Source organism: Dama dama, chromosome 20, assembly GCF_033118175.1.
Source record: "Dama dama isolate Ldn47 chromosome 20, ASM3311817v1, whole genome shotgun sequence".
Lineage (NCBI taxonomy): Eukaryota > Metazoa > Chordata > Mammalia > Artiodactyla > Cervidae > Dama > Dama dama.
This window is the reverse complement of record NC_083700.1, coordinates 106,408,275-106,424,869: the sequence shown is the minus strand read 5'-3', so window position 1 is coordinate 106,424,869 and position 16,595 is coordinate 106,408,275. Positions and strand designations below refer to the sequence as shown.

Here is a 16,595-nt window from a genome sequence, read left to right as displayed (position 1 = left end):
AGTCAGTTAGCGGTCTTAATGGATGAGTGATGATAATGTGGCAGTGAACCAAGGAGCATGATTAACTTAACCTTTTGTATCTGGAGAGTAAAAGTGAGGTTTAGAGGCTCATGTGGCAGTGGTATAAAAATTGGGCCAGAGATGAAAAAATTAAAGGCCTAAAAATTAAAATAATTCAGGTAGTAGGATATGAGGTTTTAGGTTGGCGGTAACTGGAATAGAAAGTAAAAGAGTGGTGCAAGAAATACTTGCAAAATAAAATTGAAAGTTGAGGGAAATAGAAACGTTGAGCATTTGGAAAGTTTCTCTGGGTGTCAAATCTGCTTAATTTTGTTCCAGAAAATGCTTCTTTCTCCTTTCTCTTCTACTTGACTGGGCTAGAATTGAAATTTTTTTTCTCATTCTTTTAAATGTACCATAAATTATATTAGTAATATCTGAGTATACTGTCATTGTAATATATTTAGATTATATAAACAAAATAAAAAATCATTCTTTTCTTCACTTCTTTCTCCAGAGGTAACTAACCACTGTATCTGTGTGGTACATACCCTTCTAGATATTTTTTCGCTGCTTTTACAAATTATGTGTGTGTAAAAATAAATATTGATTTGTGGATATTTGGTGTTATTCTGTCTATAGTCTGCAATTTTTTTAAATGTCTAAAAAAGAAACTTTTAAAATATCTTTCCATGTAAGTATATAGGATAAACATATTTGTGGGTAAAAAATAGAGGTTTCAAAATATTTTTATTGGCTAGATACCATTGGAATGGGATGGAGGGGTACAGGGTACAGGTATGTTTATTGTTCTTAAAATCTCACAGTCTAGTAGAAGTAAAGTATATAATACTAATACTACAGTGAAGTAAGTATTCTAATAGATATATGTACTAGGTACTATTTGATCGCAAAGGAAAGAGCACCATATTCTTTGATAGATGTGTCAGTTAGTCCTTAGATGGTGAAAGAGATGTTAGATCATCTATAAGGATAATATTTTGCAGGTCAACTGTGTCCCCAGAATGATTAAGTGATTCACTGGAATCATTGTTTTTTGCCTTTTGTGAAACTCATATCATCTCTTCCCAGAAATCAGTCTTTCTGGTATCCTAAACCATAATCCAGAAGGGAAAATCTTTGTCATGTATAATGATCTTTTAGAATTTTGTGACAGCTTTAAATAGTGTAAGAAACTACTTTAGTTAAGATTTTTATATTTCATCATGCAGAGGATTATATGAATGCATTTTTTCCCTTTTTTAGGGAGGTGGTTGACTCAATGGTTCAGCATTTTAAAGTAACTATATTTGGGGACCGTAGACCAGTTTATGATGGAAAAAGAAGCCTTTACACAGCCAATCCACTTCCTGTGGCAACTACAGGGGTAAGATGCTAAGATGCATTCCTTTATCAGAAAACTATACATTTGCAGTATGTTTTAAATGCATTTATGACCATTTTATTATGGTCTATATGTATCATTTATCAGTTTTAACGTTTTATTTTGAAATAATTTCAAACTTAAAGTTGTAAGATTCATGCAGAGAATTCATGTATACCCAGATTCATTAGCATTCTTAAAGTTTGCCATTTGTTTTTATCATTCTCTTTTTTTCTTTTGCTCTCTTTGTAGCTATAGAGACAGCTATATATAAAGATACATATACATACTTATTTCTTCTTGAACCATTCAAGAGTAAGTTTCATACATTATACCCTTTAGTGTGTTTTTCCTAAGAACAAGGATAAAAACCATAGTACAGTTACCAACTTCCCTAAATTTTACGTCGATAAATTTTTGTCTGATCTGCTCTTAGTCCAGTTTTGTCATTTGTTCCAGTGATGTCCTTTAGCATTTTTTTTCCCTTTAGTACAGAATCCAATCCAAGTTCCTGAATGTATTTATTTTTTTCTTAATTTATTTATTTTTAACTGTAGGATAATTACAATGCTGTGTTGGTTTCTGCCATACCCGAATGTATTTAGATGTCACATCTTCTTTGTTCTGGAAAATTTCCCAGCCTTTTTTTTTTTCTTTTATGACATTAGCATGGTTGAAGATTACAGGCAAGTTATTTTGTAGGATGTCCCTCTGTGTTTTTCTGGAGCTTCTTCTTGATTAGATTCTGATTGAGGTTTTTGGGCCAGAAAAGTGCATAACTGTTCTTTCCTTATAGTGTATCATATCAGGAGGCACATAATACGTATTTGTTTCACTAATGGTGAGGTTAACTTCGATCACTTGGTAAAGTTGGTATCTGCCAAGTTTCTCCTTTCAAGTTATTCTTCTTTCTTTTGTGGGGAGTAGAGGGTTTTTTTGTGTGTGTGTGTTTTTATTATAATTGTGGTAAAGTATATATAACATTGGGCTTCCCTCGTGGCTCAGTGGTATAGAATCTACCCGCAGTGCAGGAGCTGCGGATTTGATCCCTGGGTTGGAAGATCCCCTGGAGGAGGGCGTGGCAACCCATTCCAGTATTCTTGCCTGGAGAATCCCATGGACAGAGGAATCTAGTGGGCAACAGTCCATGGGATCGCAGAGTTAGACACGACTGAAATGACTTAGCACGCATGCACACACACATAACATTGTCATCTGAGCAATTTTTAAGATATGGTTCAATGGCAAAATACATTCACAACCATTGCCACCATAAGTCTCCATCTTATAAAACTGAAACTCTGTACCCATGAAACACTTAACTACCCATTTTCCCTCCCTCAGTCCCTGGTAACCATCATTCTACTTACTGTCTTGATGAATTTGACCTCTCTCAGTACCTCATTTAAGTGGAATCATACAGTATTTGTGTTTTGTGATTGGTTTATTTCACTTCATAATATTCTCAGGGTTCATCCATGTTGTCATGTGTCAGAATTTCCTCCTTTTTAAGGCTGAATAGTACTCCATTGTATGTATATACCACATTTTACTTATCCATTCATCTGCTGATGGACATTTGGTTTGCTTTCCCATTTGAATGTGGGTTTACTCTAGGGACCTCATATAGGGGGAGCCATACAGTGTTTGTCCTTTTGTCTCTGGCTCCTTTTACTTAGCTTAGTGTCTTAGAGACATACCATTTTACATTTCCACCAACAGTGTACAGGGTTCCAAATACTTCACACCTTTGCCAACATTTGTGGATTTATCGGTTTTTGACAGTTGTCATCCTAATGGGTGTGAGGTAATATCTCATTATAGTTTTGATTTGAATTTACCTAATAACTAATGAAGCACACCTTTTCCTATGCTTATGGACCTTTTGTATATCTTTGGAGTGATGTGTATTCAACTCCTTTGCTCATTTTTTAATTGGGTTATTTGGTTTTGTTGTTGTTGAGTCTTAGGAATTCTTTGTGTTATTCCTATGGGATATATGTTTTAAAATATTTTCTGACATTCCATAGGTTGTTTTTCACTATATTGATTTTATTCTTTGCTCCAAAGTTTTAAGAAAGGGAGATACTTTTAAGCACTTATAGAAAGCGCTTGATGTGGAGAAGGCAATGGCACCCCACTCCAGTACTCTTGCCTGGAAAATCCCATGGACGGAGGAGCCTGGTAGGCTGCAGTCCATGGGGTCGCTAAGAGTCGGACACGACTGAACGAGTTCACTTTCACTTTTCACGTTCATGCATTGGAGAAGGAAATGGCAACCCACTCCAGTGTTCTTGCCTGGAGAATCCCAGGGACAGTGGAGCCTGGTGGGCTGCCGCCCATGGGGTCGCACAGAATCAGACACGACTGAAGTGACTTAGCAGCAGCAGAAAGTGCTTGAACTGCTCAAAGCTTGTTTCTTTTGATTATCTTTAAACTTACAAAGATACTTTATAAGGGAGATACTTTTAAGAATCCTGATTCTCATTAGACTTTTATTAACTGATGATTCTTGCTTGGAAGGATTATTATTATATAACAATGGTGATTTTTCTAATTCATTCCTTCTACATTAATAATTTTTTTTACATTAATAATTGGTATTACAATAAGGGAGCACAGTTTCTTCTCTTCTGTTTATCCTTATTTATTTGCCCAAATTGTCCCAGATTTGGCCTGCAGGAGCCCCTTTAAATTTGTGTGCTTTTGTCATGACACATCTTCTTTTTCTTGAATACTTCCTTACTTTTGGACCCAAGATATTCTTGGGTCCAAATATAATATTCTTATATTATCCCTCTGATAGTCCTGAAACTAGCCGTATCTCAAAGTTGCACTGGTTTCTTTTAGTTGAGGAATACAATTTAGAAACCAAAATCTGGTTACTGTCTGTGCTCATTGCTGAGTTCACACGGATTCTACTAGTTGTAGTCTGTCCCCACTGGATTCTTCCTTTACTCCCTATGTTGCATATTTGTAACTCTTTTAAACCCCTGACTCCACAAAATATCACCACTTTTACTTGTTTATTCAGTCATACAGTACATATAAAATAGTTTCTGAATTACTACATGATGTCACTGTAGAAAACAAATCTGATAGTAGGAATTTAAGGTTTTATTTTGTAGGCAGTTCTTTCCCACTCACCCCTCCCCCACACCTCTAACTGAAAGGGTAGTCAACATATGTTATGTTCAGGAGTTTTGCATTCATGTGATTTTTGTGGCTTTTTTTCTTAATATTCTTTCAGTCTGGCTGTTATTTGTTTGAATTGCATCTGGTTTCTTTTGATTTTGTGTCTATTCAGTTTTAGCTTTCCCCTCCATCCTTATTTGTCTTTTGTTGTTGTTGTTGTTGTTGTAGAACTTAATTTAACTTCCTCCAAAAAATCAAAACTACACTGGAAAATATGCTCAGAATTGTTAATCCCTCACTTATTTCTTCCAATCTTTTCCTTCCTGTCCTTTGAAAGTTACTACTTTTTCTTGTTTCTGATTCATGCTTGCTGTTTCTTTTTACAAAAATAAGCAGATACATGAATGTTTTTCTATTTTCCCCTTTCTCATGCAGAAGATGACATACTGTCTATAATCTTCTGTACTTGCTTTTTTAACAATATTGCTTAGAAATTATTCCATAGCAGCTCCAACAGGTCTTCCTCACCCTTCTTTTTTATAGTGCATAAATGGGCATTTAGGTCATTTCCGTGCTTTTCAGTGACAAAGAGCGCTAGCATAAATAACTTACTGACATTTTAGTCTTATTGATTTGACATTGAAATTGGTTATTTTTTTGTATTTGCCTTCTTTTCCCTTAAATATTTTTATATGTTAAACTTGAAAATAATTGTATTTCTCTTTTAAAACTTTTACCAGTTGACTCTTTTCCCATCAACAGGTAGATTTAGATGTTACTTTACCTGGAGAAGGTGGAAAAGATCGACCTTTCAAAGTGTCAATCAAATTTGTCTCTCGGGTGAGTTGGCACCTGCTCCATGAAGTACTGACAGGACGGACCTTGCCCGAACCCCTGGAATTAGACAAGCCAATCAGCACTAACCCTGTCCATGCCGTCGACGTGGTGCTACGACATCTGCCCTCCATGAAGTGGGTGCCTCTGGCCTTTTTTTTTTTTTTCCTCTTTAGATTTTGTAGGAAAGCTGTCTTCCCAAGAGTAGGTCTTGCAGTCTTTCCTTGGCTAACCTTCAGTTGTTGTATATTTTGATTATCTCAGTTGAGGAATAGCATCCATACCAATTCAATGACAGAAGTAAGTTACATAAAATTTTCTGACTTATGAAAGTAAGTTTACATCATTAGCTTAGCTATTCTGTTGGATATTTTTCAGAAAAATAGTGTCTAACCCTTTTTCTTAGGAGCTATCTATCTTGAGTGATAGATTTTTAGTTTTAGTATTTTAGTTGAATCACCTTGTCTTTAAGGTTATTTCATTATTTTTATAACAGTATCAAATTATGTTGAAATTGTTACTTTTAATCATATTAGCATCTCACACATGTATATATGTATCTATGTGTATATGTGATGGATCAGTGTGTCTTTTTAAAGAAAGATATTGTCTTGAGACTTCCTGGCAGTCCAGTCAGTGGTTAAGACTCTGCGCTTTCAATTCAGCTGGGCGCGGGTTCAATCCCTGGTCAGGGAAATAAGATCCCACATGCTGCGCAGTGTGGCCAAAGAAGAAAAATACTGTCTTACAAACACATTTATCAAAGTAGTGTTTTGGTCAATAATTGTTTATTCTGTAGTATTTTTTAAGGTTGGAACTATTTTTTAAAACTTTTTCAATAAAATTAAGCCTTACTCAAACTAATGTTAGTTTTAAGTATAGAGAATTTTAGTGAGGGATTTTTTCATTTTGAATAGCTGCTTCTTGCTTTCACAAATTTGGAAAACGTTTAGTTTCATATATTCATAATGATAGGCATTTTACTATAATAAGTTAAGATTATGTACTCTAGACTCACTTGTTCTTCAGATTTAAATATTCAATGGGAAGGAAAAGATTGAATATACCATTTTAATTCTTGTAGATATACACCTGTGGGGCGTTCCTTTTTCTCAGCTCCAGAAGGATACGACCACCCTCTGGGAGGGGGCAGGGAAGTTTGGTTTGGATTTCATCAGTCTGTTCGGCCTGCCATGTGGAAAATGATGCTTAATATTGATGGTAAGGGAATTTAAACCATATTCTGTGTTGGGTAGTTGATTTCTATATGGCCTCTGTGTGTGTGTGTGTGTGTGTGTGTATACATTTTATATATAATTATATGTAGTGGTGTCTTGAATTAATATTTGGACATATGTTAAGACAAACAGGAAAAACCTTTATTTTTTATTACATTTCATTTAGAAAACATTTATATAGAACTTCTCCTGGAGTGCTATTAAACATGAAGTAAACAAATGAAAACAAATATAAAATCTCTGACATGATCACCTGAGCTATTATAACAGTATTTCATTATGAAATACATATTTTAAAGGAAGAGAAGAAGACTGCTGGTCTTGGTGACCTGTAGATTATGCCTGCCACTGATGTTTAATGTTTTGCTAGTTGCATTCTCATTTTTAGGTTTTGTTTTTTTTTTTTAAAGAATTATTTTTAAGCGCATATAGAAGTAGAGAGAATAGTATGATAAACTGCTATCTATGTATCCATTATTCAAATTGTCCAGATTTTTCTGTCATTGCTTAAATGATATACATTTCTTCCTCTACTGTCGTAATTTTAAATCAAATTCCATACAGCATGTTATTTTGTCCCTACTATAGTATGCACCTCTGAAAATGTGGATGTTTTCCTACACAGTCACAGTGCCACCATCCTATCTAAGAAAATTTGATCATTTATTTGTAGCTTCTGATTCCCTGTCCATAATCAGATTTCCCTGATAGTCTCAAAGGTATCTTTCTGTAGATAGTTGGTTCAAATCAGGATCCAAGCAAAATCCACACATCACATTTGGCTACTTTTCCTTTTAAAAATGTAGTAGTCCCATTTCCTTTCCTCTTGTTTTGTTTTTTCCTATTTTTATGTCATTGACTTGTTGCAGAAGCTTTCACTTTTCCTCTAGAATATCCAAAAATTTGGATGTATCTTTTGTTTTCTTGTAGTGTCATTCCTTTGTTCCTTTATCTCCTATATTCCCTGGAAATGGAAGTTGGTCCTAAAAGCTTGATTCACTTCTGATTCATTAAGTGCTCCATCGTGTATTGTGTTAGGAGGCACCCAGTATATAGTAGACCCAACTTCAGTGATAACTAAGATTGATCAGTATGTTCAGAGATCAGTGTGTCTGAGCTCTCCGTTGTATATTTCTCAGTCTTTCAGTTACTGATATTCCATTCATTGACCATTGTCACCTGAATCATATTTCAGTGGAGATTACCAATTAGAATTTTTTCTTATTCTGTTATTCCTTTTGCATTAGATGGAATTCCTATGTGGAAAAGTGCATTGTCTTGTTGGTAATTCGTTGTCTTTGATAGCTTTCTTGCTTTCTGGCACAGCAGAATGTTCCAAATTCATCCTGTATTTCTTCCTCTGTACCTGGCATCAGCCATTCCTTCAAGGATCCCTGGATCTTTCCAGATCAGTGCATAGTTTCATCATCATTTTCAGCTTCATCTATCATTGTGAAGATGTATTGAGAAGATATTTTTTTAAAGTCATCTTTAGGTATATCCTGACTGCTTCCCTGGTGACTCAGACAGTAAAGAATCTGCCTGCAATGCAGGAGACCAGGGTTCGATCCCTGGATCGGGAAAATCCCCTGGAGAAGGGCATGGCAACCCACTCCAGTATTCTTGCCTGGAAAGTCCCATGGACAGAGGAACCTGGTGGTCTACAGTCCATGGGATCGCAAAGAGTCAGACACGACGGAGAAACCAGCATTTCATTTTCATTTAGGTGTATACTAGGGATGTTTTTACTTTTTTTTCCATTTCAGATCATTCATATATTTGTATTTTTAAGGTAGATTCCAAGAGATGAGATTGATGGATCGAAGGCAGATATGTTTTTAATTTTGATTGTTATTGCTAGATTGCCCTCCAGTGAGATTGTAAACATTTTGCATCAGTAAATGAGGCTACCTGTTTCCCCATACCTTTGCTACTAGATGTGTCAAACTCTAGATTTTTGTCAATCAAATTTGAAAGAAATAGTTTCCTTATGTACTATTTTGCATTTGGTCATCTTTTCTCATATGTATGGGTCACCTTATTTCTTTTTAAAAAAATTAATTCTTCATGTCCTTTGCTCCTTTTTTTCTGTTGGATTCTTGGTCTTGTTTACTGAGAGCTAATCAAGGAGATTAGCCCTCTGTGGTATGAATTGCAGATATTGTCCCTGGGTTGTTATTTGTCTTGATCTTTGATATTATTTTTGCTTTTTGTCATGTAGAAATTTTTCTTTTGGTGATAGGTGTGTGTCTCAGTCGATCCTTTCTTTTGTAACTTTTAATATCAACTAGGGCTGGTGTCATTTTTCTTTTCCACAATTTCTAGGCTGTTCTTATGTATATCATTGTATAAGCTTTAGAAACACCTTGTCAGATCTAATGGGTGTCGGAGGATGAGCTATTACTTTTACTGTGACTCCATTTTTTTTTTAATTAAGTTATTGAGTCTTAAACACTGAATCTTTCTAAGAAAATGCTCTGCCTTTCCATTTGTTCAGGATTACTTTTTCCTTCTGGAGTGTTTTAAAGTTTTCCTTCCCTAGTGGCTCAGATAGTAAAGAACCTGCCTGCAATACAGGAAACCTGGGTTCAATCTGTAGGTCGAGAAGATTCCCTGGAGAAGGGAATGGCAACCCACTCCAGTATTCTTGCCTGGAGCATTCTGTAGACAAAGGAGCCTGGTGGGCTCTAGTCCCTAGGGTCACAAAGAGTTGGACACGACTGAGTGACTACCACTTTCACATAAAATTTGCCATTTCTTATTACCATTCCTGGATATTTTCTCTCTTTCTCTCTTTTTTTCTTATTAAATGAACTTATATTCCAACTAGTTATTGTTTATATACATGAAGTCTTTTAATTTCTGTATAGTAACTTTTTTCTCTTGCCTTTTGAATTCCATTAACTTTCCAAGTTATTTCCTTGCAGTCTCTAGGTTGTAATCATTTTATCTGCAATAGTGATAGTTTTACCTCTTTGGATTTTTACACCTCTAATATTTTTTATCAGATTATATTGACTAATTAGATAGAATAGTGTTAACTGTTAGAGAGTAGTGGGCATCCTCTTTGTATTCCTTACTTTAGAAGGAATGTTTCCAGTGTTTCTCCATTAAGTATGATGCATGCATGTATGTATGTATATGCTTAGAAGCCTCTGTTGGTTTCTATTTTATTGAGTACTTTCAATCAATAATGTATGTTTTTTGTCAGATGTCTTTTTAGTATCTGGGGAGTTCTTTATATGCTGTTTTCTCCTCTTTTTAAAAAACACTGAACTAAATTTGTGTTTCTAGATTCTTTGAATGTGGCGCTGAATTCTATTTTTAACACTTTACCTTTTTAATCAAATTGAAAAAAAAAAGCAAGATTGAGCTGATCTGCAATCTTCTCTTTTTTTAGTGCAGTCTTTTTCAAGTTTTGGTATTAATGTTTAATTTCACAAAAAATGTGGAAGTTGCCTGTGTTCTACAATGTACAGCAGTGTTTAAATAGTATTAAAATTATCAGCTCTTTTAAGATTTCATGAAATTCCCATGTAAAATTTTGTAGCCTGGTTTGTTTCATTTTGTTCAGTGAATAGTTCTTTTAAAGCTTTAATTTATTTTGTGAAAATCAGTCTGTTTAGGCTCTCTGTATTCAGTTGTGGTATGTTATATCTTATTAGAAAATTGTGTATTTTATCTATATCTTTACTAAGTAGTCTTTCTTTTTTTTTTTTTTTAGTCTTTCTTTTTTTTTAATTTTATCTATTTCCATGGTTTATCCCCATTGATTCTTTTTAATCTTTGTGCTTTGTCCTTTTTACTCTTAATTAGGAGAGACAGTACTTTAATCAATCTGTTTTCTGCTCCTCACTCTGCCACCTGCCTCCACCAAAGAGGTTTTGACACTTTTTCTTAGCTCTCTAGCTTTGTCTTCTGACTCCTTAATTTCTCTTTTTAGCTTAATAAACTTTTTCCTCTACTTTTCTTCAGTAATTTAGTTGTTTTTCCTAACTTTTTTTCCTCTCCTACCCTGGGTCTCCCGTGTGGCCCCCAGCTTTCTCTAGTTGTGGCATGTGGGCTCTAGCGCGCACTGGCCCAGTCATTGTGGCTCAGCGGGCTCTCTGGTTGCCGTATGTGGGCTTATTTGCCTCTTGGCATGTGGGATCTCACTTATCACACCAGGGATCAAACCAGCATCCCCTACATTGGAAGGCGGGTTCTTTACCACCAAACTACCAGGGAAATTCCTTTCCTAACTTTTGAACTGTAGTAGTAACTCAGTTAATTTCATTTTTCTCATTGAAAAAAGAATTTAAAATGATCATTTTGGAAATTCCCTAACAGTTCAGTGGTTAGAACTCCATGCTTTCATGCTGAGGGTCTGGGTTTTATCCCTGGTCAAGGGACTAGCATCCCACAGGATTATATTATTTTCTCAAAACACCACAGATTTCATTTGTATTTCCCCTATTATCCAGTGTTGTTTGAGAGACTTTAAATTTTCAGATTGAAGATCTTTTTATTTTCAGATTGTGTTGTAAATTTCTAGTTTCATTCCATTGTTTATCAGAGAATGTAGTTTGTATTTCTGTTTTTAGAATTTATTGAGGTTTTTTTTTTTTAGTAACCTAACATAATCAGAATTTATGAAATGAAAGTTCAGTAGCTCTTTGAAAATAAGATACCATCATTTTTTAGGATAGAGTTAAATGAATATCCATCAGCTCTTCAATTTTGATTATGTTGTTTACATCATCTGTTTCCTTATTTATTTCTGTTTACTTGTCTTAGAATGGGAGAAATAAATTTAAATTTCCTATTGTGTTTCTATTTCTTTTTATACTTCCACTTTCTTAATGTTGCTACCATAGTATTGGGAGCATATGTATACCTATCTTTATTCTTTGTTGTAATTTATACCCTTTACAATGATAAAGTGACTTTTTTTTTGTACTTTTTGGGCCAAAAGTCCACATCATCTAACAGAAGGATTACAATCCATGTGGTCTGTTTTCTGTGCTTGTTAAATGCTGGTTCTGTTATTAGGAATCCCGTCAGTGGGTACCTTCATACTTCCATTTAATACTCATCTTTCTGTCTCTTTAAAGCAGCATCTTTTGCTTTCCTTAATAAGTAACTTTTATATTAACTTTATTCTCTTCCTTCCCTTCCTCTCCTTTATTAACTAGTTTTAGCCAATATAGCATTATTTTATTGTTCATTATGATTTTACTTAAATTTTTACTACTTGACTCTCAACTTTGACCCTGTTGCTGTAAAGTGCGCAATCAGTGAGTTTGTTCTGCTTTTTATGATTGTTCTGTTTTTCATGTATTTGTGTGTACTGTTATTCCCATGGTTTTGGGCATGTACAGTTACATTCCATTCTGTCACCCATATGTCCTTCTGTTTTCATCTTGAATCTACAGTTATGTATATTAGTGTGAATTGCAAGTCCTTTTGCTGAAATTTTTCCTCTCCTCTCTTGGTTGCAGTTTGTCCTCAAGTTACTTCAGGAAGGGCTCCATATGAGTAAGAACTGAGTTTTTGCATATTGAAAACCATTTGTCTATAGCCTTATTCCTAAAGGGGACTGCTTGGTTAGACATAAGATGATTGAATCACACTTCTTTTTTAATTCTGTTTTTTTATTGAAGTATAGTTGATATTAAATTGTGCCAGTCTCTACTGCACAGCATAGTTACTCAGATATAAATGTATATACATTCTTTTTTTAATATGGTTTATCTGAATCATACTTTCTTGAGTTTCTTATAGATATTTTCCCACTGTCTTCTGACACTGAATTTTCAGTAGAGAATTATGATGTCAGCTGATTTTCTTGTCCCTTATAAGTACCTTCTTTTTTTGTCTGGTTGCTGAAAATATTTTTTACAATTATTTTGCTAGATTTTTTGTCTCAATGTTGACTATTTTGAGTCAGTTTTAATTAAAACATGGGATCCCCTTTGAGGATGTAGTTTCAACTCTTTTATCATTTTTTTTTTTAATCTGTCATTTTATTTTCTTTAAAAAAAATTCTATCCTGCTTGTTCTTTACTGTTCTTTTATGGCATAATTTTTACCACTTGCTCATTGTAGTTTTGTGTTCATTTTTTTAATTTAAAAAGTCTTTTTCTTCCATTTCTTTTCATGAGTTCTGCAGTGCTTATTTCATTTTCTCCTCTTACCTGTTTGTCTTTCCCTGAGTTCTTAAATTTGTGCTCTGAGATCTTTCTTCATAGCTGCATTAAGAAATTTTGAATTCATATTGAGAAGTAGTGTTATAGTTCTATCTATTTTGTGGTGGTATATTCTGTTGAGTTTTCTTTGTCAGGGATGTTGTGCTGCTTTTTTACATTTTTTAAATGGTATTTTTGTATGGATATTTGCCACTTTTGTTACTCGTATTTAAATGAGATAAGTTTTTTCAAACCACCTATTAGAAGAGACTGGAGTGGGAGAAGGATGTGGGACAGGACATTAGAAGCAAGGTTGTTTTCCAGGTTTCTCTGCTCAAGACCTCTATTCTCTTATGTTCTGATGGATTCTTTCTTCAGAATAAAGTCACATCTCCTTTGCCTCTCAATAATGTATGTTTAAGGAGTTTCTGCTACCAAGGAATTCAGCTCTTGCCTTTTAAAGCTGAAATGTTAACAGAGAATCTGCGAAGGGTATATGGTAGTTCATTGTACTATTCATTTAACTTTTCTTCAAGTTTGAAATTACAGAGGGAAAATGCATGCCTTGGTTTTAAAAGGGTAGTCCTATCTGAGACCCGTCACTTATATTTCACTCTCAGTTGACCCTCAGGACACTTTCTACACTCCTTTCTCTGCTTCCTTCTGAGATTCCCCCATTGAGTTTTAGTACTAAACATTGCAATTCCCACTTAGGATAAGACCCTTTCTTTCTGGATTAAAAATTTGCTGCTGTTGCCCCACTAGACTTTCTTTCATCTTTCAAGATTTTCTCCCTTGCAGAGGTTCTACTGGTACTAGTCCCAAGTATTTGGAGCCATATTTACTTACAATTTGGCACTTTCAGGTTTTAATTGTCTCCTGGGTTCATTGAAGATACAGGGTTTCTTCTCTTTTCTTTTCTCTCTTTCTTTTCAGATTATCTTTATTGCTCTATAATGAATTCTAGGGGGAAAGTGGGAAATTTTGGAAATAAACTGCTGCTATTTTCCCATTGGAACTTACAAAGTTCTGCTTTGGATATTACAAAAATTTCTAAGTAACTCATTGGTCGAAGAAAATTTTAAATATTTTAAACTGAAGGGTAATGAAAATAGTACATACCAGAATTGGTATGATTAGCTAAAGCAATTCTTAGAATTTAAAACCTTAAATGCCTATTAGAAAGGGAGAAAAGCATCAATGACCTATATATTCATCTTAATAAGTTAGAAAAATAACATAATTAAATGCAAAGAAAAATAGAAGGAAATAAGAGTTTAAAAAATTAATGAAATAGAAGATAAATTTACCTCTATCCTGTACATAGGAAGACTTCAAAAATTTTAAAGAAGGATAGTGACATGATCATATTTGTTTTCCAGAAAGAGACCTCTGGCAGCAGTGTGGAGAATAGATAGAGGAGAAAAAAACTAATCTGAGAAGCCAGTTAGGAGGCTTTTTCAATCACTAGTTCAGGTAAGAGATGGTGATGGTCTAATGTGGGATGGAGAGGAAGGAACATATTACAAGATTAAGTTGAAAAAATAGGTTTAAAAACCATGTCCAGAAAAAAAGTTTGGGTGTAGTTACTGGTACATGGAACTGATTGGAAATGAATAGACCAGAAGGTTAACTAGGTTTTTGAAGGAGTTGATTTTTGGACATAAGAAAATATATATAGAGAGATTGGGTTTACACAGTTGCAGGGGCACCTAGTCAAGTCTGAAGTCCTTCGGGTAGCTATCAGGAAGGGCAGGCTAGAACAAAGGGGTGTGGCTGAAGCTGCTGTCCCTAAGTGGAATTTCTTTTCTCTCTTAGGGACACCTCAGCTCCATTTTTAAGTCCTTTCAACTGACTCAATGAGATCCATCCTCATTATCCAGGATAATCTCCTTTACTTAAAGTCAACTGATCATGGAATTTAATTATATCTGTAAAATACCTTTACCGCAATACCTAGATTTGTGTTTGATTGAATGACAACTAGCAGCCTAGCCATATTAACATATTAAAAATTTAAAAAATAAACTCATACATGGCCTACAAAATTCTAGGATTAAAAATATAATAATAATAATAAATTCTGTGATTATTCAGTCTTTGAAACAACCTTCATATTCCCAAACCTTTAGTAACTGCATTTATTTTATAAACTGGCTTTCAAGAAGAGCATACTCACCAACATACATTCAGAATAGTGACTCATTCATACCATTATGAATGATGATTCTGAAAATGGGAGGGAGATCTGCTTTCATTGGTTAGTTGGCAGTTTATATCATGTACAAAAAGATCAAATGTTAATATGTCTAAAGCTTGAGGATTCTGTGGAACATATAGAGTCATATAGTATGTAGTTGGAAATGCAGATGTGAAAATCTGTAGTGGAGTGAGGTAAAGGTAAAAGTTTTGGGAGTCCTTAGTACATAAATCCATATTTGAAATTCTGAAAATGGAAAATTTCCTTTAGATAGTATTTAGATTGAAAAAAGAAATGAAAAGGATAGAGCCATGGAGAATACTAGCATTTAAGGAAGAAAGAAGAACCAGAGAGCAATTAATGATTATTGTAGGCAGTCTGAGAGCCAAGAAATGGTGTCAAGGGAGGAAACATATTCAGAGAGTAGATGATTTCACAGTTAAGCAGTGGAGCTCTTCCAATAAAATCTAGAGCAAGACAGGGATGTCAGTACTATGATATTTAGTCACTATTGTTGTTTGCTAACTTCTGTTCTTCTTACAGGTTTCAGTCCACATGTTACTTCCTTGAAAAGCAGTAATTGACACCTTCTCCCCCCCATCCAGCCATCTCCCCTGCATCCAACCATCCCCCAAGAGTTACATATTTCTCTCAAGTATTCTTATAGCACAGTATACTTCCCCAGTAATACCATGTGTCACCTTGAATGTGTTTATTATTCTTTGTCTCCTATTAGAATGAAAGCTCTATGAAGCTAGGGACTGTCCACCTTATTCACCAGTATATATAACCTCTGTGCCTGACACAACTCTTGGTCATACTAAAGCAAAGAACGAATAAATAAAACTAAGAACATGGAGGAGGAGTGTCTAATTGAATCTGGAAAGTTAGAAAAATATTTGTAGAAGTAAAGGATGTCTTAGCTGGGCTTTTGCAAATGTGATGACATCAGGAGTTTGGGTCGAAAAGGGGATACACAGAAATGAAAAATTTCTGAGAGATCTCTAAAGTAAAAAAATTTATGAAAGATATAAGCAAAAATCTGAATGAATGAAATATATTAAGAAGACTTATTGAGAAGACTCTGTTTAATAAGGTGTCAGTTCTCCAAAAATTAATCTGTAAATGAATTTTAAGTAAAATCCCAATAGGGCATACAGTGAAACTTGAAAAATCAATATTAAGATTTATATGGAAAAATAAGTGACTGTGAAAAATTAATATAATTTAATATTAAGTTGGCATTTTGGATCACTGAGGAAAAGAGTAAAATACTTAATAAATGGTATTTATACAGTTGTTAACTATAAGAAAAAATAATTAAACCCATCTCATATCATATTCCAGATTTATTTCTAGGTAGATTATAATCTAAAATTTGAAAAAGAAAACTTTAAAATTCTTTCAAGATAATATTGATAAGCTTGGCTGCATCAAAATTTAAAACTTACTCATTACAGATGAATCATAAACAAAGTTAAAATGCTAAGAGAATATTTACAGCATATATAACCAAAAACTTTACAGGGAGGTCAGTAAAAAAAAAAAAAAAAGCTAATTCACAAAAGAGGAAATACAAATGGTCAATAAACCCATGAAAATCATTCTCAAATTCATTATTAGTCAGGAAAATGCAA

The 16,595-nt window shown here is 34.2% G+C and overlaps 1 protein-coding gene across 5 annotated transcripts in view; it reads left to right on the top strand.

Moving 5' to 3' along the window:
• Positions 1 to 16,595, top strand: part of LOC133041596 (protein argonaute-3) — a 113,995-nt gene that overhangs the window by 45,806 nt on the left and 51,594 nt on the right. For all 5 annotated transcript variants that reach the window (XM_061122408.1, XM_061122411.1, XM_061122410.1 and 2 more), the window contains 3 exons: positions 1,267 to 1,387; positions 5,282 to 5,490; positions 6,438 to 6,574. In XM_061122408.1, the coding sequence (XP_060978391.1) occupies positions 1,267 to 1,387; positions 5,282 to 5,490; positions 6,438 to 6,574 (467 nt within the window). The remainder of the gene's footprint in view (positions 1 to 1,266; positions 1,388 to 5,281; positions 5,491 to 6,437; positions 6,575 to 16,595) is intronic.